The 27,686-nt window shown below is 39.5% G+C and overlaps 1 protein-coding gene across 1 annotated transcript in view; it reads left to right on the top strand.

The window, feature by feature from the left end:
- grid2 (glutamate receptor, ionotropic, delta 2) overlaps positions 1 to 27,686 on the top strand; it is a gene marked incomplete at both ends in the record, with an annotated part of 509,482 nt that overhangs the window by 409,017 nt on the left and 72,779 nt on the right. The window contains one exon of the mRNA XM_083979111.1: positions 21,148 to 21,286. Within this exon, the coding sequence (XP_083835237.1) occupies positions 21,148 to 21,286 (139 nt within the window). The remainder of the gene's footprint in view (positions 1 to 21,147; positions 21,287 to 27,686) is intronic.

Below are 27,686 nucleotides of genomic sequence, written 5' to 3'. Positions count from 1 at the left end.
CTTCCTCTCTTTATGATTCCCTCTAATCCATTATCCCTCTCTAACGACTCTGTTGTGCTGCTGTGAAGTGGACCCAACTTTAGGACGACCATCCCTCCTGACTGTGCCCCTCTATCTCTCTATCTATCCTCGCTCTTCTTTTGCTCCCTCTCACTGTCTCTTTCTGGCTACAGAGATGTACCACTGTGAAAAGAGACCCTCTCTCAGCAGTTCCATTAAATGCATGTCTTTCTCCTGTGTTTCCTCTCTTATTTCAGCCGCAGTTGCTTCTTTTCCTTCCCAGTTGTTTTCTCCATTCCTAGAGATCTCTTTTGACCTTTCTCTGATTGCTGATCACACACGAGGCGGTACAGTTGTTACAAGTTCTGACTCATTCTGTTCAAAACGTCATCACGTGTGCCTTCCATGCATTTATCCGCAACCCCATCTCTCTTTTCTGTGGTAAAAGACTAACTACTAAGTACGTCAACTTGAGTATTATACTTCAGTGTGGTCTTATGCTACTACACTCTGTAAAAGCCATATAGCCGCTTGGGGGCAGTAAATAAAGCTAAACTTATATCACTTACATATTAATACCCTTGATGTTGCTAGCAAACCTTTGTTTTTTTATACATCCAGCGTAGAGGGAGTATTATTTTGTCTCCACCAACTCCCGAGGGAAATATCCTCTTTAGAAGTTTTGCATAGAGCAGTAGCATATATTGAGTTTTTATAGCTTTTTTGCTGCCTTTTGTGGCCAAAAACAATGAGAGTGTGGCGAGAGAAAACATTAAATGGTCAAGTAGCAGGCTGATAAAATCAAAGCTAACAGTAAAAGGGCCATAAAACTCATTGTGTGTGGTGGCTGTTCTTTCATAGAAGCATTACAGCTCCTTGAAGTGAAACATCTGAATACTGACTGAAGTCCAGGTGCAGTAATCGTTCATACAAAATATGATCTACAAGAGCTACAAGATCTACAGTAGGCATATGTTATTGAAATGTTGGCTCTTGAATGTGTCAATGTTGCCATTTCTACATTTGCCAAAGTAATAGTTAGCATTAGTATTTTACAGATGCAAAGATGTTCAACAGTTCAGTCCTTGTACTAAGAGTCATAATTAGCAATTGGAAACTGGAAATGTGCCTTCTTTCTGCGTTTTGATTGTCATCACAGGGCATCAGTTTTGGCCTCCAACTTTAATTACTTGCCTCTCTCCCGCTGGTGTAGACGGGAGCTTGCTTCCACCAGCTCAAATGTCTCTTTCATATTACCCAGCATGCTTGTGTTATACATGTCTGGCTGTAATGTATGTGTTGACTCTCTCATGCTGTTCACACTCACTCACTCGCTCTGACTTCCACCTCCCCTCACTAAAAGTGTTTAATCATGCCAAGTTAAGTTGCTTGAAATAATGTCTCCCGCTGTTCTGGTACAGTAAATGTCACGTTTAGCCGGAGACCGCAAAGAAAGAGACAGGGACAAATAGACACAGCAAACATTTACATAGTGAAAGAATCTTTAAATCAGAACACCCCCGCCTGCATTCCACTATGCACATTGCAGTAGTGTTGACTGAATATTTAAATTGTATACGGTATATCCATCACAGCCGCTCTGACTGGTCCTGACCTACCCACATTCTTCACCAGGGAGTGAGAGAACCTGCAGCCAGCAGGGAGAATAATGAGGAGGGGTGTTTAATTGTAATACAAGCAGAAGTGTTTTGGGCTGTCTGTTGTTAACTTCCTCAGATAAACAGAGGAGCTGAGTTCCTTCTGTTTCCCAGTGAGTGTGTTGTAAAGGTCAGGGCTCTGAGCAGAATGCAGCTGGAATAAACTGGTTCCTTTTGTTCATCAGCAAAAGGCACGGCAACAAATGATGTCCTGATATCCCAGGTAACTCTTAAGATGCCCAGATATTTGCAAGATTTGTGTGATCATTTAGGACCACACCACCCCCCCCATCTCCACCCCAGTAAAATTCCACAACACCTCAGCCAGATTGAAGGAGAAAGAGAAGAGAAGGAATAGAAGATTGAAGGAGAGATAAAACAGTGGAAGAGCTGAGTGCTCCGCACCTTGTTAGACACCTTGTTAGTGTTCAGTCAGTCATTATAGTGTCTGCTGAGCTAGGGTTATATAATAATAGACAAGGCTGGAAAGGATAGTTTTCTTAGTGACCGAAGGAGCACACGCTGGTGTTATGAATGGCAATAAATACAAGGGACAGAGAGAATGAGGGAAGAAAGTGAAAACAGAGCACTGGAGACAATAACATACTCTTGCACCTCATTACGTGGGTCTTGTTGCACACATGGGGCATACTATTAACATCATCTGCCTTATCAGCCTTTTGGGATTTTCATAGTCATCATATGTGCTCCCGTCTTGATTGAGATGAGATTAATATCTGTTGGAGTGCAAAGACAGAATTATGTAAAAAAAAAAAATAGTGCTTTGTCTGCTTTCATGACTTACAAACATCATCTGCTCAGCGCCTGTGTTGTAATATTGACAGAAATTAGATGTTGAGAAAACATCTAACATTATTTATTGCATACATACTGTATGTCAGTCTCAGCTGGTTTGTCATAATGTCTTTGCATGGTGGTAATGGACATCTGGCTCTTGTGTGAGCAACATCAGCCCTGTCATGCTGTAACATTAAAGACATCTCTCCCCTCCTTTTTTTTTTCTTTTGCTGCTGTGATTTTTCTTGTAGAGCTAATGTCTGTCACAGACTTTTCACTCTGCCTTCAACTGTGGCTGCTCAGAACAAATCTAAACTAAACTAACTCTAAACTTATTTGATTTCTGGCAAGGTCATGTTGTTTTTGATCTAACTGGGCCCTCAAGGTGGGGATGATAATTAAAATTGATGTACTGGGGATAATTTAAATGTCTCCTTTTTGATTAAACATTGAGTATGTGAGCATGAAAATGTTTTTCTTTACCTCACTTGTAGTAACAATCTCTGTACACAGCAAATATATGCATGGTTGATTATAAGTGGTAAAATGCCCCTTTCCAGAAATAAATCTCTTCCATAGCCTATAATTGAAAAAAGCATTTAATGATGTTACAGAAAAGGTAAAACTTTGTGTTCAGCTACTGTAACACTCTACTACTGGTATACGTATATAGTTTATAATTATAGTGAAACCTCTCTATTTGGGGAACCACAAAGGCCTTCAAGGTCATACATATCAGCATTTCAAATGTTTTCTTTAACCTTTTTCATTTAAGATTTGTACGGTACTCATCTTATTCTAATTAGGTGTCTATAATCTATTTTAAATCTAATAATACCCAAATTTCAGACATTTTTTCTTACAAAAAGGTAACTGTTTCGAACCCATGAGTAGATTTTTTTCCCCTTACAAATGGTTCCTTTAAACTAATAAACAACATTTTTCATAACATGTTTTGTTGTCTGCTCCTTTTGCTGCAGTGACTAACTGAATTATAAGATAACGGCTTCTTTTTGCTGCAGGCTAAAATGGAACAAATTTGAAATTGGTGGAGAATGTGATGGAATACAATGAATAGATTGTTTTTCTTTTAACTAGTTCATATAATTGAATACAAGGGCAGCCTTTACCTTACAGCCATGGAAATGTCCACAGGTGTGTGTGTGTGTGTGTGTGTGTGTGTGTGTGTGTGTGTGTGTGTGTCTGTCTCTCGTGTGCATGTGTGCAACTGAGTGTGTGTATACTCTCATCAGCAATATGTTTCCTTTATCTGTGCAGATAGTTCAGTTTTTATTGTCAGAACGTCATTTCTGTTACACCCTGTTGATGAGTCAGGAGAGAAAGTGTAGTAGCTAGAAGAAGGGAGTGTGAGGGCATGCCAAATTGCACGTTATTGGTCTCTAAAAGAAATAGAAAAAGGAGCTTGGAAGAAAGTGTTTAGATGTGAACAGAATCAGATTTTGTTGTGATTTGTTTGGTTTTGTTCTACGACAAGAAGAAAGAGCAGCAGGGAGTGCTTGTGTTAAAACTGCTCTTTGAGGTTTTGTTCCTGCTACATTCTTTTTCACTTTACCTTTCCATTCTCCAGAGATGTGGACCACTTCACTTTTAATCAAATTTGGCAAAATTGAATTTTTCACCTTAGAAAAACTTATGAAAGAAGAAGAAAGAAAAGAAACAAGACTGACATTTAGTGAATCAGATCATTAATTGCTTTCCAAACCTGTTAGTATAATAATGGCTGTGAAACAGAAGCAAAAAGGGGGAAGGAGGTTAAGGCAACGGTAAAAGAGGTAAGAAGTGTAATAGCTTAGCACCAAAGACCGATGTGCTGTGTGTGTTGTAATGTATAGTAGGTATGCATGCAAATGCTTTTTTCACATTGATTATGATCACCTGCAAAATGTGGTGTTGTAGCATCTTGACAACTGTATCTTGGCCCCACCTCCATCTACAATAGCTGTCCTAAATATACTTAATTTGAAAAGAGTTCATTTTCTGGTCTGGTGGTAAAAATATAAACAGTATGCAATGTAGCAGACAAAGCACAAACAAAAATTGTGGTGTATACCATTAGGGCTGACCCAAAAAAATCGAAGCTTCGAAGCTTCGAAGCTTCAGTCGTTGCCATGGTAACTGATCATGTAGTGATCGATTTATTTATTTATTTTTTTCCTTTTTGACACCGGTTTTCATCGGTACGTTGAAATGAGTAGGCTACTTGACATCCTGGAAACCTGCCTCATTATGTCCGCCACGAATAGATCCCCCACATTGGACATTCCAATCGCAAACCCGCCCCCCGCCACCGCCAGCCGGCGAAGCTTCGATCATGATCGATTTTATGTCCGCGAATAATCGATTCTATAAATATGATAATCGGGACAGCCATATATACCATGTGAGCGACTGGCTGGTTAATTATTGTAGATTCTCAGAAGTTGCGTTTTTTGTGTATATTCACACAGTGAGTGCAGACATGCTGCCCTTGAGAACGAGAGGAAGAAGAGAAAGACGAGATGTTGGAGAGGAGTGTGGGGGGTGCGGGGTATGTGGGTAGAAAGCTGTGAAATATTGAGAATGACATTGTTAAAATTGAATATGAGTGCCTCAAACACAATCACTATCAAGTGAAAGGGCTTAGAAATACAAGCATACCCACAGTCTTTAGTATGCTCACATAGCAAGACATACATACAAATTGCCCTAGTCAAGTGAAAATTGCTGAGAGAGCCATCTGTCAGAAGTTGCACTGAGAAGGCAGCATGGTCCTATTGATTTGACAGAACGAGACACAGTCTGCATACAGTCCCTTATAATGAGACCACAGCACTGGAGCTGCTAGCTGAGTTTACTGTGCATGTGTGCGGCGAGCACCCATACAGTACATGGGAGAAATAAAAGGTGATTAGAGCCATGGATCTGATCTGACTGGCTTTATATTTTATCTGATTGTCTGATGGCACATGTGTGACATTCAAAGCTACTGTAGGCCTCCCAAAAACCAGTCTAACTGTTGTGGCTGTCTGACTTTTTTGTTCATTTTCTCTTCTTGATGTGTGATGAGATAAACCTTGGTTTTCTGGGAAGGGAGTATATTCATGAACAATGCCTCACAGAATGGGCAGTAGGTTTCTTGTTACTAATGTTTCCCATTCTTCCATGAAGATTATCCCAACAGGATATTACAAAATAGCTTCATTCATCACCACTTTTTAAACAACCCACAGATGTTATGGATTAGCTGTATACTGGCGCGTGTCTTTCCACAAGAGAAACCCCTTGTTTTTGCCCTTTGGAAATATGTGTACACATACATAAAAAATGCCACATGCACCACGAACACGAATCCATTCACGAGCACACAGCCTTGACTTTCCGTTGGCTGTTGTAAGCCTTATATTATACACAGATTGTATTGATCCATATATAGGAGGCGAGCAGGGAAACACAGCCTGTAAATAAGCTCAGAGAGATTTCTGCTGACGCTATCATTTTTATGTTCCTTTCAACTGTGGAAAGGAGGTAAAAGTGCTGATGAGGCTTGAAGAAAGAAGAAGAGAAAAGAGTGTTTCTGTAATAAGTCCAATGTCAACCAATTTCTGCATATGATACTCTCTCACACACACACACACACACACACACACACACACACACACACACACACACACACACACACACACACACACACACACCCCCAGTGTCACCTTACTCCTACCCAAGCTTTTCTAGGAGGACATTAGGAAGTTACCCCACACACACACACACACACACACACTGGACTTTATCGCTGGTCTCCACACTTGGCCTGGTGCAGACCAGACCTTCACTGGCTTCTCTACCTTATTTCATTCCAAGGAATATAAAAAGAGTGCTCCAAGGCCAAAAAGCAGTCAGATTTAATGAATGTTTACAAGCGATGATGCAGCAAGTTGGTCAGAGTGTCTCTGAAGGGCAGACACACAAACTGAAATGTGTGTGTGTGAGTCTGTTTAAGTTTAGGGATAATTTTGCCAAGGGATATATTTTGTTGTGTGTGTCTGAAAAATGAGCAAAACTGTGGAAAATACTTTGCACATAAGGCATTTTAGAAGTCAGTGTAATGTCCTGCATGTTGAATTTTAAAAAAGCAAACTCAAACAGACTTGGCGTACAGTTTGTGTCACAACTCTGATTGCACGGAGGCTCCAATCAGCATTTTTCACATCTGGAAAGTTCAAGTTCAAGATAATCTAACATGAAGATGTACAGCACACAGGAAAACAGCAAAAACACAACGCAAAAGCAGAATTGTAATTGATGCAACAAACTTCAGCATCTTCCGTCCTTATTCTGTGGTATCAGGCACTGGATTCTGACAAATGTTTTTGAGCCAATCTACAAATACTATAAGTGTGTGTGTGTGTGTGTACATGTGCATGTTGCGGTGACATAGTGAGTAAGAGCGGCTGTTATGTGATGGTATGCTTTTATCTGTGCATTAGTGCCTTGCCCAGTGTTGCTCTTTCCCAAAAATAACATCATTACACGCAACAAAAGCCAACAAGAGAAGAAGAGAGAAAGAAAGCAACAGAGTGAGGCGTGAAGAATACCCAAAGAAAACTGCCAGAGAAATCAATTTACAAAGTTGCCTCTTCCAATTAATTTCAATTCTCAGTGAGGGGCCATCAAAACACTCTCTGCTCTGCTTTTTGTCCAGATGTTAAACACAAACCATATCATCTTCCATAGGGATGACAAGGATGAAATGAAATAATGCCGAGTTTTATCTGTATCTCAGGACCATACACACATACACACGCACATGCAGTACGTTTGCCGAAGCGCCAAGTGTCTCACTCTATTTTGCACACGTCCCTCTTGCTCACATGCAGATATCTGCATTGTGAGCATGCTCCAAAGCGCAGCTAAGTGGGGGAATAATTTGCATTTCAATCTTTTATAATTTGCTCCCTTTTTGTGAAATTGAGCCGACTTCCATGAGCTAACCGCTGTAAGTACAGAACCCCATTTCAGCTTCTTCCCTCAGGGTGGTTCTGTACAATTTTGAATATCTTTTTTTTTTCCCACAGTTGAAGTCGTATTAAAAACTCGTTCTTATTACACACATTGAACTCTTGTGGGTTTTTAACTTAAGTCATGTTCTGAACATATCGACTTTGCAAGGATAGAGTTAAAGACAAACAAAATTGTGAGCTGATTTTGTTCTTTGGTCTCTGAAGTGTCATGTGGCGTCGAGTTGATTTCCAAACAGATAATCCTTAGAATAGACTCCAACACATGGTTTATCTTTCTGCTTTACAAAATATGGTGTTGGGGTTTGCTTCAAAGTAACGTCAAGTGTCCTTTAAAGTGCTCTTTTCTGTGGGTAAGGCAACATGTTGCCCAGAAAAACAGCGGGGGAAAAAAGTTTTGAAATCAACGTACATGTTCAGTTTTGTTTAATTTCTTTGGTTTAAAGGAGATGTTTTTACATCAAATGCATTTGATATGAACAAAGTGAATGATTATACCAACCCAGAAAATTCACTGATATATGTTTGAGTTCTGCTGTGAATTAATCAGCATTTCAATTTTATTTTGTTCAAATTGAATTGATCTAAAAAGCCACAATTGGGTGGAATTGTAACTTCTCTAACTTTTGCAATTACTGTTATCTTTCCTCACACACTGTTTGGTTAGAAGTAGTCAGTCTGTGTCAGCTTTTGTTGCCTAGTTTAGTTAGTAATAGTTTTGATATCAATTCATTTGAACTTTTTATATTATTATTATTATTTTGCAGATACTCTCATTTTTTGCTTGGCTAAAAATCACTTTATTCCTTATTCAGCTTTTAAGAATGCAGTTGTATACAAGAGTAGACAGAGACATTAAGATTTATGTATATATGTATTTTAGATGTGTGGGGTTTTTGTTGTTTTGGTCCATTACTTTTCCGGAATAGGAGCAAGGTAGCAGACGACCAATAGAGTTGTATCGTCTGTGTCCTGCAGAAACTGGGCAACATGTTTACCCAAAACAGAACTAGAAAAAACATGCAGAATTTATTTAATCAATTTAGACAATTTCTGGTTTGGTTTCCTGTTGGTTGTTTGTCTCTGACCTGCCCTCAGACCCACCTCTGCTCTTTGATCCTCGTACTGTACTTGTAATATGCAGAAATACACAAGTTATTAAGTTATTAACCACCATTAGTAGACACATGCTTTGGACAGTCATTTTACCGTCATGCTGTTAAACTTTTTCCACTCTTCTTTCTTATTTAATTTAATTGCAAACAGTGTTTCACTGTCCCCCTGAAACTGTCTTACATGGTGTGTGTCTGTGTGTGTGTGTGTGTGTGTATGTCTCTCTCTGTGTGTGTCTTTGTCTGTCTCCATGCTCATGCCTCTTGTGTGTGTATGTAGATACAAGTGCACACATTCATTTGTATGTTACTCAGTGTAGTGCTAATGTTACAACCAACAGGGTCCAGAACAATTTGTCAACATCAGAGGTGAATTATTGCCAATATGAAATATTAATGTCTCATTCATTAATATTTATCATTTTATTGAAGCAATTACCATAATACTGACACTCCTCCACCACATGGTGAGCTGTATTAAAGGGAAATAAATTATACACTAACTAATTTATTTATATTATTATATTATTATTATTTGCTTTATGTGTCCTCTGTATGCAACATAGAGAAATTAAAGTGCTCACCTATCCACATTCAGATCCACGCTGCTTGGGGACCCCACATTAGACTTTAGCTACAGTACTGTATATTGAGTGCATATAGTGCAAATTGTCTGTGTTAAATATTGACTTCTTAACATGATACTGGTACACGCAATAAATTAAAGTGCTTTCTACCTTTGCAGCTGAAACATTAGCAATAACAATATGTTTTCTGTGAAAAACGTCATAACTTTGGTAATCAGGTTCTGGTTATAACTTTTTTATTTGTTATTAAGCGTAATCAAGACCTTTTCTGTAACATGACATTCATATAACATTCACTTTATTAATAGTCTTGTTGTTGATGAGATCCTGTGAATACAATTAGTTGGAGAAAAAAACAACAACAAAAAACAAACAATTCAGACGTCTACATAATCAACTCCAGTCAATTTTTCAAGTTGGAAGATGTTAATATAAAACATGACATTAAATCTTAAATAATGTATACTCGGAAATGTTCGCAAATAAAAGCACTTACGGTAGATATTCTTTGGCATGTGAATGTGCATGCAAATGCTTTAATGAGTCTCTTCAGTGCCATCGCCTTCACATTTTTCTTCATCGTCATAACCATCTGTCTACTCTGAAACTTTTTGGAAAGCACAGACTCCACAATAAGAAACATTCCTTCACCACTTTACTCATCCATCATGTTTGGATGACGGTATAAGGTTCTTATAGGAAATCACAGAGCATGCTGGGAGAAGGAGATACTATTAGGCACATCTATGAATTGTAAACTTGGTGCATCTTCGCTCAAATCCACAACATTAGTGGCCTGCTGGATCCTCATAATGGTGGCACTTGATGGCTTGAAAAAATTGCTAACCACATGGAAAATCCCTCTTCACTTTGGCTGATAGCCATGGGTATTAGAGGAGGCACATGCACAATGGAGAGATTGAGGAGCAGAGGGCAGGAGAAGCACTGGGGGAGGGGTGCACGTACTCCGTCATCCTTCTCCTCCATTCCCCCACCCCCCGCTTCACCCTGGCCCCAACACTGTGTCTTTCCCAAGTTTTTTATAATCACTGGGACACCATCAGTCGAGAGCAATTGAGGTGCTAGAAGAGAAATAGATGGTAAAAAAAAAAAAAGGTAAATAATGATTCCTGCAAGTCATCAGACGACAGAGGGATCATATAATGTGAGGGAGTGGAGGTGCTTATTTGAAGATTTACAAGAAAGCCACACACACTTATGTATACAGTATACTGTATATATACATACATGTAACTCTCCTGGATGTGCCCACCACTCCACTGGCTTCAAAGCTGCTCTCATCTGGAGCTACTGTACCTCTAACTGCGACATGTCAACAAGGATGGGGGGGGGGGGGGGGGGGGTAGTGAGAGGTGAGGAGAAGTGAGAGAGACAGACAGGCAGAGAAGCAGTGGAAGTATTTGATGCAGAAGAGTTGGCTAATAACATAATTTTGTGCGCCAAACCTGCAGGAAACAGCAGCTCCTGTATCTGACTAATTTTTCATCCCTGTTTCTGACTGTTCCTGTTTATTTCTCTCAAAACAAATGAACAGTGTGTGTGTGCGTGTAGGCGCATGCCTCTGTGCATGTGTGTTTGGCTTTGATTCTGTCAGCCCTGTGAAGACACTGACACTGTTGACTCTAACAAAAAGAAATCAATATCAACCAAAATACAGCTTACATCCTATAGTCTGTCAAAGTTATTTCATTGTTGAATTATTCAGACTGTCCCAACATGTTTTCACAACCTACCTTTTAAATTCATGGCCATTCATGTGCTAATACTGGAGTCACAATGATTTTCAGTTTCTACATAGAAATCTGCTCATTGCTGCTGCTCTTGTGTAAATAATACCAATGGAAATCAGTTTAATTATAATCCAGCATCTTGTGTTGCCTGAAGACGCTGTTTGTTTCACAGACTTCAAGGTCACCTACAGTAATAGAATGTAACTATAGGTCCTAATAAGCTAATATGATATAATATAATAGTGACTACTCTACAGTATATGTGGAAACAAAAACATTTTATTCCTCCAATCTCTTCTTTCTTTCTGCCCTTTTCACTCAAAATAGATGAAATAGTAAAACATGTGATCATGCAAAATGTGTAATCATGTTTAATGATTGAATGATGGAACATGAGGCTTTGATAATAAATACAATTAAAATTTGCTTCCTTTAGTGAAATGCTGTTTCTTTGAGCTTCCTGTCTTTGTTGAGACTTTGAGAGGCTGTAGACATTTTGGGTTTTTTTTTTGTTTGAAGACTTGCGGCTCTGAGAAAACATATTTTCAGAATTTTGTTACATGAAAAGCTGCCTTCAGTGTTTTTTTGTTTGTTTTTTTCCCGAAAGTATAAAAACCTGTTGTTCTAAAGACTGGATGATTGAGCAGCAAGTTTGTTGAGTGTGATTATTTAGCAGGTGAAAATATGTCAAGATAGTTTGGAAAATAACTTGTGTTTTCTGTTTTTGTAATGATTTAAGATTCAACAACACTTCACTATCAAGTAGGGCTCTGTTTTCTGACACGGCAAAGACTAATGTAAGCAGTGCTGCGAAACAGTGAGATTTTCCTGACCTTAAAATGATGTATGCCTGTCCATTCGGTACATGTGGTGCAGAGTGCAGATAGTACAGAGCACAAATGTGAGAATGGTTGACAGAAAGGTACATCATCTGGAGAAGAATGCTGAATAATGTAAAAAAGAAAAATCTCACACTCCATCATTTGCAAGTTCTGTGTGACTCGAGCAGGAAAACCAGTAAAGCAGAATAGTGTCAAGTAAAGAATTATAAGTCTTACCAGCACTGTCATCCACCATTTCTTTAGTAAGCGGTTTAAAACCCCCTTCAAGCTTGGTAAAGCACGAATAAATGTGCACCATAGGACGTCCACTTCTCTGCCTTTCTCTGACTCTTCCAGTCTTTGTGGCAACCTTCTGATGATAGCCTACTGTGACACCATAAGCTCAGTGGCAACTTCCCTCTGAGAACATCCTGTCTGAAGCCTCGACAAGGCCAGGTACTGTTGGATTGTTACTGTAGGTGTTGTCTTGGTCGCATTATGCAAAATGTGAACAGCATGCTCAAGAGGACTGTTTGAATACAAACTGTCATTCAACCAGAACATTTGGTGGTCGATTCATGGATCAGACACCTGTTGTGACTTTTATTGTTAATCACCTTGTTAGAGAACAGCATGCCATAAGTACTGAAGCACTGAACAGTCGGACAAGTGCATTCAAAAGTTTAGAGAAGGTCAAATTTAGTTCAACTGTAAAGGTTATAGTGAATTTTAGTTGCATTCTGAAATTTCATCAAAGACAAATATCCCTCATTTTTTGTGAGTTGTGTAATTAAATGAATCTATTATATATCAATGAGCCAAAAAAAACATTATTTTTGGTAAATTTCTGTTTTGGTCAAATTTTGACTTATACCTTACATGTAATATTTAGTGTACACAGGCCAACTAGCAAGGGGTTTTTCACTTGCCTAGCAGTTGTGGACATACCACTCTATGACCCCACCAATATGTCCTTCAGCTAGACACTTTCAAGGCTGAGAAAGGATGAAATTGACCAAATTGTAGCTAAAAAGTAGTTACATCATTTTGTGGCAAGATTGCAGTGATTGAAACTGGGAGCTGACATCAGCTGAACATATTCCAACTCTCTTTTCCTCATTTACAAAGCTCTAATGATCTGCTCTAGTTTTCTTTCATCCAAGAATAAATGGAGAGTGATGCCGTAACTCTGAAGGGAAGCCTGGCAGTGGAAATGTAGATTTTAAAAAGTGATGGTGCCTTTGATAGAAGTGGATTTCCAGAGAGTGGTGGACAGACACTGAGCACCCTCCGCACTGTGTGACGCCATGGAAAGTCGGAATACAGAGGGGAGCATTCAAACGTGTTGCTGCTGATGCTGTTGTGAGATGAAATTACAGAGCCACAAGTTTTCACAAGTGGTTGCCTCAAGTACCTCTCAACCCACTCCAGCACAATATACCAGTGACTGACGGTGCTTGTTTATATTGACAGTTTTTGGTGAAGAGTATGGAGGCATTTGTCTGAAGGTTGTGCACAACAACAGGGTAGTCATTATCACCAATTTGTCACTTCATCCAGTTGACCCCTTTTGATTCCTTTACACTGAAGTGTGATTTCCCGAGTATATAAACCTCGCCTCTCTTAAAAAAACCTCTTTGCAATACGCACATTTTTTTTTTTGTTATTTTGTTTTATTACAAAAACACCTGTACATAGGATATGAATGGTTGTAGTAGCAGTCTTAAAATGGTAAAGAGCAAGATGATTATCTTCTGATGATAGGTTGCACACTGTTGTAATTATAGTCTACAAATTGTCGTACTCCAGAATAGTACCAGGCACAAAAGAGTCTAGTCTGAAGAAGGAATCTATTTTCTAGTGTAGTATTTGAAGGCTATTGACCCCTTGCAGCTACGTCACAATTAGAACGTGACGCGAGAGGCGACACCATGACGGACGGCAGAAAGTGCTCAGTGATAATGTACTGTGTATGGGTGCCGTCTAACAATGTGGCTCGATCACTTCACACTACAACCTCACAGCATTATCACTTATTTAAAATAGAATATCTACTCATCCGTTGCAATATATGTTTGTTTTTTTGTTATTCGCCGTAGAATATCTCAGTTTTCTGTGCTTTTTCCACTGCTAAGGAGTTAACGTCAGTCAGTGCCACACTCCCCATACAGCAGCTGCTGCTGTCTTTGCTGCTGCTAACTACAGTTAACGGACCTGGAAATTAAAACCTGGTCCGACCCGTGGGTGTTGAAGACCTGACCCGACGTCTGTATAATTAGTGATCATTCTCTGATTAAACCCGGCTGAAAAATAAAAGAAAACAGGAAGCCGTCTTCGTTGTAATCGCCGCGATCCGCCGGCGGCAACTACGCGGTGCTATGTTTAATACGAGCGTTAGCTGTTGTTAGCCACAGCATGTAGCTCAGCTAGTTAGCTTCAACTGTGTTTACATCCACTGTAGATAAACTAACTTATAATGGCATCGATAACGTGTCTGTATATCTTCGCACTGGTCCTGTTGCTCATGTAACCCCGCTGCCAGTGGCCAGCCCCCGGTTCTTAGCTCTAGCCCAGCAAGGAGTTGGTGCTTCAGACCAGTTTTAAGAACCAATAACCGGTTTTTAAGCGGTGGAAAAGCAAAGAACCGGTGCTAGTCAGGCTCTGGCTCCGAACCAGCACTCGAACCAGCTCAGTGGAAAAGGAGGGGAAACCCTACAACCCCGGTATGTCACAAAACTATAACGCGCCCATTCAATTACATTGACGTTCACTGTTCTTTTGCCGTCCATCATGGCGTCCGGAGCTATCGCGAGTGGAACGTGACGTCACGTGCAAGGGGTCAATAGCTAATGTAATTAATTCCAAGAAAGTGGCTCATAGTTTGTCACCACTTTAATGTTGTGTACCTCCTTGACCATGAAATGCTGAGAAGCAACACTATATGAGCAAGACATAAACTGTAACTCAGTGATAGATGAATGTAAAATACACAGTCATTTTTCCTTCCTAAATTTACAATAGACAAATTATTAGCATCAGAGGTCCTCTACTTATCCAAAGGTTTCTCAGTACTGTAGGTCATCTACCAAAAATGACACACATTATCTATATCTGAATAAGCCTGAACAAGTACAGATTGTAGTATTGAAGTACTGAAAGACAAGAAAATCTGAAATAGTTTGTTTGTTTAGATGTAGTGACAAATTGATAGAAAAGGAAAAGTTAATACGGTAGATAATAAAGATCTTAGGAGTCATTAAGAAGCACCATTAGATCTGCTGTACATATACATCTTCATCTTTCTCTTTTGTTTGTCTAAAGATGAAGGGATGTGAGTCAAGTCTGGTCCTTTTATATTCTTAATGTTCTTGTAGCTGTAATTTTGTTAAAAACAAGTTAATTCTAGTTAAGCTAAAGCTTTGATTCTCCCTCTTCTTCCCCCTTTCCTGGGACTGTATAAAATGGCAATGAAACAGACACACACTCATCAATGTTTGTGTTTATTTAGCTACATACGCCAAAAGGGAGTGAGATTTGAGATGAGGATGAAATCACAGATGAAGTGTTTCCCACCACAGGAGGACTGAAAGGAGTGCCCCCTAACTACTATCAACAATTAATTTCTGCTGCTGCTGTGTTTTTAAAATTAGGGTTAGGGTTAACCCTTTGATTCTCGTGTCGGACGTCGCATTCGAATGCTAGTGGAAAAACAAAAAACAAGTAGAGCCGTGGCGAGTCGTGCTAGTGGAAAAGGGCCATAAAGGGCGCCACTGCTTAAAAAAATCCTAGCAGAAACACTGGATAGTCACGAAATTAGATCCTGAAATTGGAAGAGAATGAGCTGCAGAAATATCAGTCATGAATCACAAAATGGAGGAAGTAAATCTGTTGGCCAGCGAGTCAGACTGCCAGCTGTGTAATTAACTAATCAGTTATGTAGTCGTCCAGCAATCTAGTGTGTAGTATGAATATCAGAATTTCATAATTATACATTAAAATAAATTATTATTATTTTAAAATTATAAAATCCTTGTTAATTATGGGCACCATCCTCTCAAGAGGAAATATTTCATTGAGAGACTTTATTAATTATTATAATCAGTGTAATATCAGCTGTGACTTATTGATTTTAATGACTTGCTACTCTCTACTTGAGAAGAACATAACAGGACAATAACTGAGATTAAATTAAGAACTACTTTTTTTGTGTGTCCACATGTGTGCCTGCTACCTGACCTGTTAAAACCTGGTCTGTTTGTGTGAGAGAAGGATCCTTCTCTAATGAAAAGTGTTAATTATGGGTCCAGAGCTCTGCATGTCCTTACTATGAACTTCTTTAATGGCTTGTGACTGATTGAGGTGTGTCCATTACAAAGGCCAGCAGGAAATAAACTTGAAATTAGGGTCTAATGATGCATACATGAATGAGGACCACTGGAGACTGGTGGGTTGGGAAAAACCAGTAAAAGTATTACAGAAAAATCACGTGCCAAGATTTTAAATGCAAAGAACCCTAAGTGAATTTAAATAGTTTGGCCAAAACATGCTAAATCCATTTTTGGGGGGTCCCATGTTGGCATAATGCCTGAAGCCCCGGTAGCCAGTTTGACTTCAACCAAGGCGATCTTTAGCGCATGTCATTCCCCCTATCTCTCTCCCTGCTTTCCTGTCTGTCCTGTCAAATAAAGGCAAAAAAACATCTTTGAAAAAAATCTGTTGTTTGGTTTATAGTTGAAGATTTTTTAATGAGTTGAAGGAAATAGAGGAATGCTGTTTTTCCACAGCTACAGGGTAACATTTCAGAGAATGAGAGGGGTGGTAGAGTGGTGGCAGGGTTGATATGTTATGTTGAGGGGGCACAATAAGGTGCCTTTGAATCAGCCAGGGGCCTCATTTATCATTGTGGATACACGCTTTTTTACACGCTCTTTCCCCCGTTTTGTGCGTACGCACTTTTCTCCGCCTAATTTGGGATCTATCAAACCAAAACCTGTCGGGAGAAAGTGCAGAAATTTACGACCAGTCTGACCATGGCGTACCGGCATTTACACGCTTTTTGAAGAACAGGAGGAATTGGCGACGCCGCTGCTGAGTCAGAGAATTGCAGTGTGCGAGGGAGAGAGGAGCGCGGACACTGTTTGAAGTAGTGGTGGTGATGATGACCCCCCCGCCCCACCACCACCGCACACGTGTTGACGTCGGCACTTTACATGAAAAGCACATCGACTCTGATTATTCCCCTGTGCATTTACACTAGTTTGCTCCTAAATACTGGCTTTATAAAACGAATTTAGTTTTCTTTTGATATCATATTGATATTTTTCCCCTGCATGTAGGCTACACCTCTTCCACAACCAGTCTGTCCAGTCTGGAAAATAATTTCTGCGACGTGCGTGTGTGAAGTAGCCAGACTGGACACACACAAGCAAGCAGCAAGCCCAATAATGTCGGCGCAAATCAAAGCAAATGAGAAAACATGATCGATATTATTTGTGTGAATAATATTTATTGTATTTAACAAAAATGGGTGCTGCCCAACATCATTTTAGGAAAAGTCACAGACTGGTGGACTTCAATGTTTATTTTTATTTTTATATATAGCTATGCACAAATGAAAATCAAAGTCGTCCAGTGAACGGCAGTTGGGGTTAGTGGAAAGGGGTGCAAAGTAATAGTAACTGGCAGTGGAAACCCTGCTTTAAATTATTATGACATAATCTAAAATAAAGGGGCAGAATAAATATTCTTCTTCTTCTTTCTGCTCTGTTTCATTTAGATTTGAGAGTTTTTTGTTTTGTAGCCTATTGTAGTTATTGTAGCCTTTCAATGCAAGATGATGTTTCTGACTGATATTGCCGTGTTACCCCGTGTATCTCGCTTTCAGAGAAATTCCGCTTCTTCCTCCGCTCTCCGTCCGTCTGTTGTCTTCACCGTCTTCCACTGACGTCATTCCACACGTTTCCAGAGTGCACATGGCTACTTAATATGCACGTACTGATTTGCATTGACCATATATGGTTGTGTGGGGCCGTTTAGGGGGCTGGATATGAGGCGTGTTCACGTCCGCACTTTTCTTGGGTCCGGTGTGATTTATCAAGGGAAATACCGCGCAGCCGTGTGTACGCGGAGTTTGATAGAAATGAAAAGAGCATATATTTTTTGGTCGTACGCACATTTTGCCTTTCCGTCGTACGTGAAAATTTAAGAGGACTTTTACACCCAGTTTGATAAATGAGGCCCCAGGCCTGGCAACAACAAAAGCTATGCCTGCTTTGGAATCCATGAATATACACACATCACTCATCTATTCGTTCCAAACTTGCTAGAGAGAATCTTCAGACAGATTTTTGATTTATTAAAAATTGAGCCTACAGTGCATGAAAAAAACATTTGACTGTAAACAGTACTGTAAACATACATGTATACCATCCAATTCTTGCTAAATACATTTTCAATCTTCCTGAAAAAAACAGAGAATAATTTGGAGTCATGGTTGATGAAGTTTGGCAAATATCAGAAATTGATCTCAAAAACTGAATTTTTGAGAACATTTTGAATTCTGCTCTCATGGGAACAACTGGAGTCAATGTAAGAGTGGCATTTTTAAACATCAAATTTTCTCTTATGAAGCAAAACACTTATCGTTAAAAACCAACATTTCCACCTTCATTTCCATGCTGTCTAGATGCAATTTATGTATTATCAGATTTTTGTTTAGATAACAGAATTTCTGACATTTTGCCCGGCGCAGTAGCTATAATTTATTCTTGTGACAGTACTGGAGTAAGACTTTTTTTTTTAAAACATGCAAAAAGTGTTTATACATGTTTGCTCATACGCATGCACATGACATATGATATGACTCAACCACTCACTGACTCGAAGGGTTAGCTGACTGCCTGTTTTCTCCCTCAGTTGTGACAGCCATCTGGTTGTATTGTCCTGTATGAAAGATGGTTTTGACAGTGCACAGAATGAACAATGCTTCCAATAAGACGTTATATTGTAGGAGATATACAGTAAGTTGATAGCACAATACATTGTTTGAGGCTACCCATCTCATACGATGGATTTAAAAGTTCAGTGGTGTGTATCCACTGGCACATTCATATTTCATTTCATGTCCATTAATCGACAAACAAATGAACAGTACCGGTAAAAAATTTTTTTCATTATGTGCCTATTCCTGTTGTTGGATAAAACTCCACACTGATGAGCCATGTCCTCTTGGTGTCAACACAATGTTACACAGTGTTGTACAACAGAAGTAAAAGTAGTGATCATGTCTGTCTCTAAGCAGCACCGTGGCCTACAGTGTTGCAGCAGCATTTTGTGATGTTGATGGCAGGTCATCCAGATCGCTCATAGCAGAAATAGCATGAATTGCACCTCTGCATCTCTTTCCCTCTCTCTCTTACACACACACTCACTCGCTCATAGTTTACGTATTAAGTAGTAGAACAGGAAACAAAATGACCTTTTTAAAGAGTCTGCTGCAGTCGATCTTGATTTGATTCAGACATTGTCCTGGGACTGAGAGAGAACTATAAAACCTAACCTAAGCCTGCCCACCTTCAAATTTTTGGACATTCAGATGTTGGCACTGAGCTGAGTCATTTTCCCAGCTGTATTAAATATTTTATAAAAGTCACTTGTGCAGCCAGAAATCAACATGAAAATTGTTCTGCGACATGACAAAAGGGTTTTTCTTCTGCAACTTAATCGTCTTTCATGGACATTGCCGGTATGAAACTAAAAAACCTGAAATGCCTAATGCAGGTGGAATGATTTACAAAGGTTATGTTTTCGAACCTACTGAAGTCCAAGACTGCAGACACGGTTCGACATATATCTGGACATTTTTTGGCAGCCCACGTTATGGGAAAAAGGATCTGTGCAAGCTGGTTGTATTTATCCTTGGAAAATACTCGACAGGAAATCCACAGTAATTTCTCATGAATAGTTAACAGCATTAGTGTTTTCTATATGTATTTACATAGCCCTCTAAAGACTGAATGCCATGTTGTTGGACAGATGAGGAAGCAGGTAGAAATCCTCCAAGTTGCAGTTTTGACTAATTTGAGGCTAATTTTAAGAGCATATAACCAAACTCAGATGTCGAATAGTTCTACATAAAAACCTACAGTATAACAAGAAAGACGTGGGAGAATAAGACACAGGCAAACATGGCACAGGGGATTGTCTGAACTAAAAATACAGGAGAGTACAGTGCAGCACATTATTCTTTCTCAAGGCTTGTGATAAAACCTAATGTGAACAGCAAATATACATATTGCCTGCGAAAAATACAGTAAAGCCACAGAGAGGGATGGTGGGGGTGGGTGGGGGGGGGGTAACTGATTTTGAATTAAATCAAATGCTATCAGTGTGGCAGACAAGACCTGAGAGGAAGATGGCCTGAATAAGAATGCAGGGGAGAATGAGAGGGCAAGCCAGAGAAAGGGAACATGGGATTATGTGGGTGTCACATATATTATTGAGTCTTGATGGAGGAGGTGGGAGTGAAGGGAGGGGAGTGCTTGTTGGTCTGAGCTGACGTAGCTGTGATCCCCTGCTACAAGGATGAATGGGCCTAATTTCTGCCAGGCTTCAAGAGTGGTGAAGAGGAAGAGCTCATAGACTGCAGATCAATCATTACCCCATGTGTTTTTGTGTATGCTGGGCATGCTTACCCAAACGTGTTTAAATGCAAGACTGTCAACAAGATATTACGTGTGTGTGTACTTAATGGAGAAGTATATAGAAGCCAAAGATAAATGTGTGCTATTTTCTAGTTAATTCACATGTAAATGGATGTTTTCTTTCAGTCATGATCAAAAGTAGAGTGAAGCTCAGGGAGCAGAGGCAGATTTTTCTTTACTGTACTACAAGATTTCACAGGATAAGGCAGCAAAAGTTGTTTATAACACACGACAGGAATAAATAGGTTTTATATTTGAAAACGGACAAGTCACTTTTCTTTGTAGCGTGCTACAGGCAGCATTAAATCCTTACGGGAACGCCTGACAACATTTGTGCATTCTGTTGATTAAAGATGTTTATCACTTGAATTCATTGCAATAGCAGGTTACAAAGTAGTTATGCCAGCTGGTGCTTCGAGAGTGACTGTGCGTGAAGAGAGTTGAAGTCAGTCTGCACAGGCCACCTACATCAATACGTAAATATTGTCATATCTCAAAGACCACAGATCCATTTCTCAATTCTCCGCAGTCTCTTCCCCTTTTTGTAGCTGTGTGACGATCTGATCTGTGCCAGAGCATCAGATCTGATCTGTTAATCCAAACATAATCTTTCAGGATGTGCTCTGCTGTTCCAACAGCTTTTTCTCCTGCAGCAAAGAGGTGATTGTTCTCGCTGATGTCTTCTTTCTTTCCTTCTTTCCAGGTGGAGAGGTCCCCTATACCACTCTAGCTACAAGGATGATGATGGGTGTTTGGTGGATGTTTGCTCTAATTGTCATCTCCTCGTATACTGCCAATCTAGCAGCCTTCCTCACCATCACCCGCATAGAGAACTCCATACAGTAAGTATCCAACTGCTTTACTTCCATGAAAACCTCATTGGTTTGTGTCACAAGAACTGAAAATCATTGTAGTGTTGCACATGACCACTATTGATCATATTTTCCCTTAAAGGCAGTACATCACATTAACACAGATGCACAAGCTTCTTAATGTGAAAAAAAAACAAACAAATAGGCCCATGACACAGAAGTATTTATCCAAATTGTTCACACACAAACAAACTGAGTATAGTTGTGTGTATGTGAAATATTGTCATTACTTGTCTTTTGCTTAGTGTGGAAATCCATTCTGCTATGCAGGTGTAATCCATGAGACACACACACTTGCACAGACAATTTCTTCCCTATCGCCTACTTCCACTCTATCAATTCTTTCACACCTCCTCCTTTTTCACCCTGTCATAGGGTGGTAATTTCCTGTATGCCTGTTTGTGTGTGTGTGTTTGCGTGCATTCATATGTGCGTGTATGGGTGAAGAAACAAAAGATAAAGACAGACAGAGAGTAAGGTAAAAGTGTAAGTGAGAAGAGCGTTTTTGCATGTTTTTCTCAGGTTGGTACAGAGAACATATCAAGGCAACTGGCAGTCTTATACTACCTCATCGCTGTGCTCACACAGACACACACACACACACACACACACACACACACACACACACACACACAAAGAGATACACACATTATTTCCCTAAGCTCTGTGCCCTCTGTTTATCTATCCTTGTGATAATATGTTTGCCAGCTTCTCTCCTGGTGGCACTAGGAAACGCTCATCTCTCATTGGACTAATCAGCATGCCAAAGCATCCACTATGCCCGGCAGTGCCACAGTCAATTGTGCTTAGCTTTGGAATAAACAACATTTATTTCTCTAAATCTAATCACTATCTCTCTTAATTTGTTTATGTCAGTTTGTTTCTCTGTCGTGGTCTTTTCCTCTCTGTTTTCTCTCTTCTGCAGACCCCCTCCATTTTTGTCTTTGGTTTAATTTTGACTCTCTTCTTCACAATCTTCACTTTGCTTTATTTAAGTCCCTTTGTCCAGTCCCCCAGAAAATGAAGAACAAATCACTTTTCTTATTTCCTTTTGTTTTGGCTGTCTTGTTTTTTTCCCCGCCTGTCTTGTTTTGCCTCTCAGTTTGCCGCCTCATTCAGCATCCATTGAGCTAATTAAGGATTTCCATAAATTTTAATGCATTATTTTTAATGTGTTGACTCTTCAGGGGTCATTAATGGCATAATTACCACCTAAACAGCAGCACCCTCATGGCCTTGGGCCTCCAAAGATGGGTGGTGGGATGAGTGGTGAGAGGGAACACAAAACACATACATACAAAATAAACTGAGAGCAATGGTAAAGCATAACAAAGCCAGAAAAGAAAGATGAAGACACTACCCGACTATGATGTTGCAATTAGCAGACACTTTTATGCGTTAATACATCTTTCACATATTACACAGATGGGGTGAGACTGAATGCATTTGTGTATGATTGATTGAAATGTGAATTAGTTTATTACGGAAAAGAACAAGCAGGAAAATGCACGGGCAGGAAAGGAAGAGAAGGCCAGGGATGTCTCAGTGAGCCATCAGGACAGACAGGGTTTTTAAGTATTAATGCCCTTGTTTCATCCTGGAAATGAAATAACAAGTGAGCGTTCAGAAGCCTCTCTGGACTATTTCACGCTTGGATGTTTTCCCTCAATTTCAGTGTGAATCCTTCAGGAAAACAGTGAGGAAGTGAAGAGAGTAGCAAAGAGCGTGAGCAAGAGAGCAACATACAAAGACAGAGACAAAACGGTATAAACATTATATAGAGGAGGCGAAGGGAAGAAGCACATTGAAGAAGAGACTAGATAGATTAAGAAAGAAAGGAGATTGGAAGAGGTTAGGAGAGAGAACATAAGGAAGGGAATAAAAAATAGCAGAGGAACAAGGAAATATGGAGAGAGGGAAGGGTTTGGGCGATGAGTCAGAATGAGAAATGGATTTTGGAGGGGTAAAAAAGTGAGAAAAGAGGCAGCACCTGTTGAGAGAGGGAAGGGACAAATTGGACAGGATAGGATGGGAAGATTGAAAGTCAGGCAGAGTGGTTGAGCATAAAAAGCTTACTTTCCTGGCCCAATCTCACACAGCAGATGTCATATTTTATGGTTACTAAAGATTGCCAATAAAGTTAATCAGGTGGGGTTTTTTTCTTCAAGTGCACGTGCTTTTTGCGCAGGTGACTGTTCAGCACGTATGCATGCAAGGCTGTTGCATCCCAGTGTTCAGCAAAGACAAAAGTGCTCACGTTGGTTAAACTGGCACCACCTCATTTACTTATTTAAAAGCCTCGTGAGTCATTTTTAAAGGCTCATGAAGTCAAGAGTGATTGTGACATTATCACGTCTCTGCTGCTGAGAAAGGGGGTGTAATAGCCTTGTCCATTGTTGGTTTATAATTGCTATTAAAGAAAATGATTAAAATCTACTCAGAAAAGAAACACCATAATGATATTGCTTGATGGTGACCAACAATAACATGTGGAATAATAATGAAATAAAATCTAATTGATCCACTGGAACTCATTTGCACATTGCTTTAGGCAAAAGCATATCCTATATGGGTAAATGTAAAGTCTCACATACTGCACCAGAAGAGTGCTTTGGTGTATTAATACGTATAAAAGAAACGTAAGATATACTGCTGTGTTTCTGCACCGTTATCAAACAATCAAATAAACATAGATAATGGAGATAATTAGCTGTTTGGCTTATTGCACTCCCTATAAAAAGCATGTTTAACAGCTACATCAGTCGCTTTCAACCCACACAGATATTCATTGTTGAAGTTTGCGCAGATATCTGCAGTGCTTCAACAGTATTTTTTGTTACACTACCCAGTAATTACAGCCTTCTACCATCAGCACGCAGATACAGATCACTCCCACTCCGGACAAGAGGGCATCATCCAGTTTCATCCCCACCTCAATTCGACTTCTCAACAGCAACTCCCACCATAACATTTCCAATTAACCTGTTTTTAACTAACTTTATCCTTGTATGTGTCCTTTTAACCATTGTTGTGAGTACTTGTGCTCATGTGTGGTATGTAGGGATGTGTGGTATCATTGCGTTGGGTATGTCTGTTGCAGAAGAACATCATCAGTGCAGGAGCAAAGTTCCTAACGGAAAAATAAAGTACTTTTGACTTGAATGAACTGATGAAGGCTCCTCGGCCTACAGAACCACTATCAGCTTGTCCTTTGGTTCCTGGAAAGAAAGAAAAAAGCCCAATCTGCAAAACAGAAATATATGAGGTGGTACAGCAGCCTTAAGGTGTTACAGCAAAATAATCAATAACGATTATGTGGCTGAACGGCAGCCACTAACTTTGTATTTATTAGTTTTTTATATTCCCTTTAAAGATTTAGATGTTTATAGTTTTGCTAAATCTGTTTCCCGAAATTCATGTTATTACTGTGTAATTATCTTTCAAGGAAGAACATATTATTACAGATACAAAAGATATTACTCACACATACACTAAATAATATACCATTACAGTGATCTCTCTGTAGCCTTTCTCTCTTACTGTGACTCCCGTCACACTCACGTGCACACATATACTGACTATTTGTCACAAGATACATTTGGCTGCTGTTCACTCCATTTACTTGCTCATTGAGCTGCTTAGGGGGAATATAATTGGTTGCAAAATGAGTTAGAATATACACGGCAGAGAAGCACAAGTGAATGCGCGCGCACACATACAGAGGCGCAAAAAGACAATTAAACACATAATTCATATATGCATATCTCCATGAGACAATACACACATAATAATATGTCTTGAGAAAATGAATATCAGTCTTTTTAATAAAACCAAGGCATTTAATATTGTTTGATTAAGTACTCTGGACTTTTTATTTTTTTTTATTTTTGCCCACTCTGTTTCTTTCTTTTATTTCTTTTTCTGTCTGTCTGCTGTCGCCTATATGCAAACACTTCTATTACCTCTCCTCCTTTATTATCTCCTATCTTTTCTCATTGTTGACCAAATATTTCTCACAAAAGAATGTTAATCAACTGTAAAGTCTTTCAGTCTATATATACTGACTTAAAAAAATCTAAATTTGAAATATTTTTCCTCTTTTCTCTGTCTCTCTCCCTCTTACACATGTTCACACTATTAAATAACAAGCTTGGAGTTACTGCCCACTGAAACCAATTCACACAGAGGGAATACTGGTCAAAGAGTCTGCTGACAGGCGAACATATTCACAAGGGAGTGGTGGGGAGGAGAGATTATTAAGGCCAAAGATTAATTGACGGCAATAAAAGATTCATGTTCACAGCAAAGTTCATTAAAATCTTCAAAGTTCTTTTTTTTCTTTTTCGCAAGGCAGGGCTGAGAGATAGTAGAAGAGGGCATGAGAGAAAGCAACCAAAAGAGCGTGTGTGTGTGTATCATGTGTTTATGTCTGAGCAAGCCGCCTTGTACAGTAATTGTTCGAACTGTACCAACTTACATTTACATCTATACCCATTGTTGAATCTGTTTGTGGGTGTATTACAGCTGAATTAATGAAGCAAGGTACTGTACACTTGTTGTTCTTCATTAAGCAGGACAAGTTGAGTGTTTTTGTGAGCATGTTTTGTTTCACAAATGTGTGTCTCTCAAATCCATGGGTGGTATGTAGCAGCCATTTAACAAACAAACAGTAATTAGTTCCTGTAATGGTTATCCATTACATTTCTCAGCGGCCAAACTCTTTGAGAGGCAACCCTAGCACTGTTGTGTTGTAATTAACAATAGCTCGTGTATTTCCCCAGAGGTGGCAATTTATGGGTGAGGGGTAGAGCAGGAGAGAAAGGAAGTGAGAGAAGGAAATCAGAAGAAAAACTAGACTAGCTTTTATGTCATTTCTACCTTTGTGTCACCCTTTGTCTTTGGTGTAAGAGCACAAATGAATTGTTTGCTGTTCGCTAAGTATATATTTGTTTGTCTTTCTGTGGATTTTACTGCATAGAGTGGATTTCTGTAAAGCACATTTTGTCCTGAATGATGAGGATCGTGACAGTTGAGCTTCCAGGGAGGTGTGAGTGAGCAGAAGGCTAAGTCCTGTGTCCCTGAGATGTTTAGGTTTACCTGAACCCTTCCTGAATAATCACATCATTACCCCAAAACTGTTGCCATAGTAGCTGCATTCACAAATACACACATACTTTTTCACCACTTGAAAAAGAAAATGAAGTAATTTCCAATATATATTTCACAATCACAGTCTTACTCATCCATGACCCTGGACTCCTTTTGTGCAGAAGCATCAATTCATTAAATGTTTACATCGCTGATGTTGTTGACAAAACCACGTCAGAAAGTGTCATCACTGAAGTAGATGAGACTGTGCAGTTGGTATCTACTGTGCAGTTGGTACTTAGTTATTCTGCTGAAATTTCTACATCTGTATGTGAGGAGGATACAGTACAGTATGTGAGGAATGGCAACCGGGGGGCAACCGCCATTCCTACATCCCACCAGTCCGACGTAGGCTCTAATTGTGTAAATGGCAACACTTAATTTCCTATCAAATGTCCCATCATTCCGACAATTTTTGCCTCCTATGGTCGGAATGACGATATTTTTTTCTTTTTTTAAACATCCTGCCTTTCCGACAATTCCTTAAATAGCGTATTTTTTCCACAAAAGATTTTGCACTGGTTATGTTTAGGCAATGAAGAAAGGAGTTTGTTAAGTTTGGTAAAAAAGACCAGGTAGAGGCTAGACAGGCAGACTAGTCCCGTCTGTGCTCTGCTGCGTAATTACGCACAACCATGTGGGTATTCCTCTATCAGCATGTCTTAGAAGGGAGTCACCTGTTGAGTAACGCACATTTCCTTATATTGAAAGCCTTGTCGGAATGGTGGGACGTTCACATGTCGGAATAGCGGTATGTCGGAATGGTGGTGTGTCTAAATGGTGGGATGTAGGAATGGTGGGATGTTGGAATGACAGCATGTAACCATGGCAACCTGTGGCAGACACAGACAAATTTAGTAGGAAAAAACTAATTTTGAGAGATACTTCACCCAAAATTGATAATTCACCAATCATCTACTCAACGTCATGCCAAGGAAGGGTTTGGAGAACTTTCGGAGTCAAACACACACTATGAAACATCCAAATACCTCCATACTGCTCGTCCGTACTGACCCAAGTGTCCTGAAGCCGTGACATGAAAAAGTTGTTAGGAAAAAAATAATTTGATCTTTGTTTTTAGCCTTGTTGTAGCAGTATCTCCCAGTGGCTCTGTTGATGTTTGTGCGCATGCGCGAGATTTGCTGCAAGATGTTCGTCATTGTAAACCGTATGTATGATGTAAACACGGAAGAACATCTCGCAGCAAATCTTTCACATCTTG

The sequence above is a fragment of the Trachurus trachurus genome, assembly GCF_905171665.1.
Source record: "Trachurus trachurus genome assembly, chromosome: 9".
Taxonomy (NCBI): Eukaryota; Metazoa; Chordata; class Actinopteri; order Carangiformes; family Carangidae; genus Trachurus; species Trachurus trachurus.
Note: the sequence above shows the minus strand (reverse complement) of the source record. Positions and strands in the feature narration are given on the sequence as shown.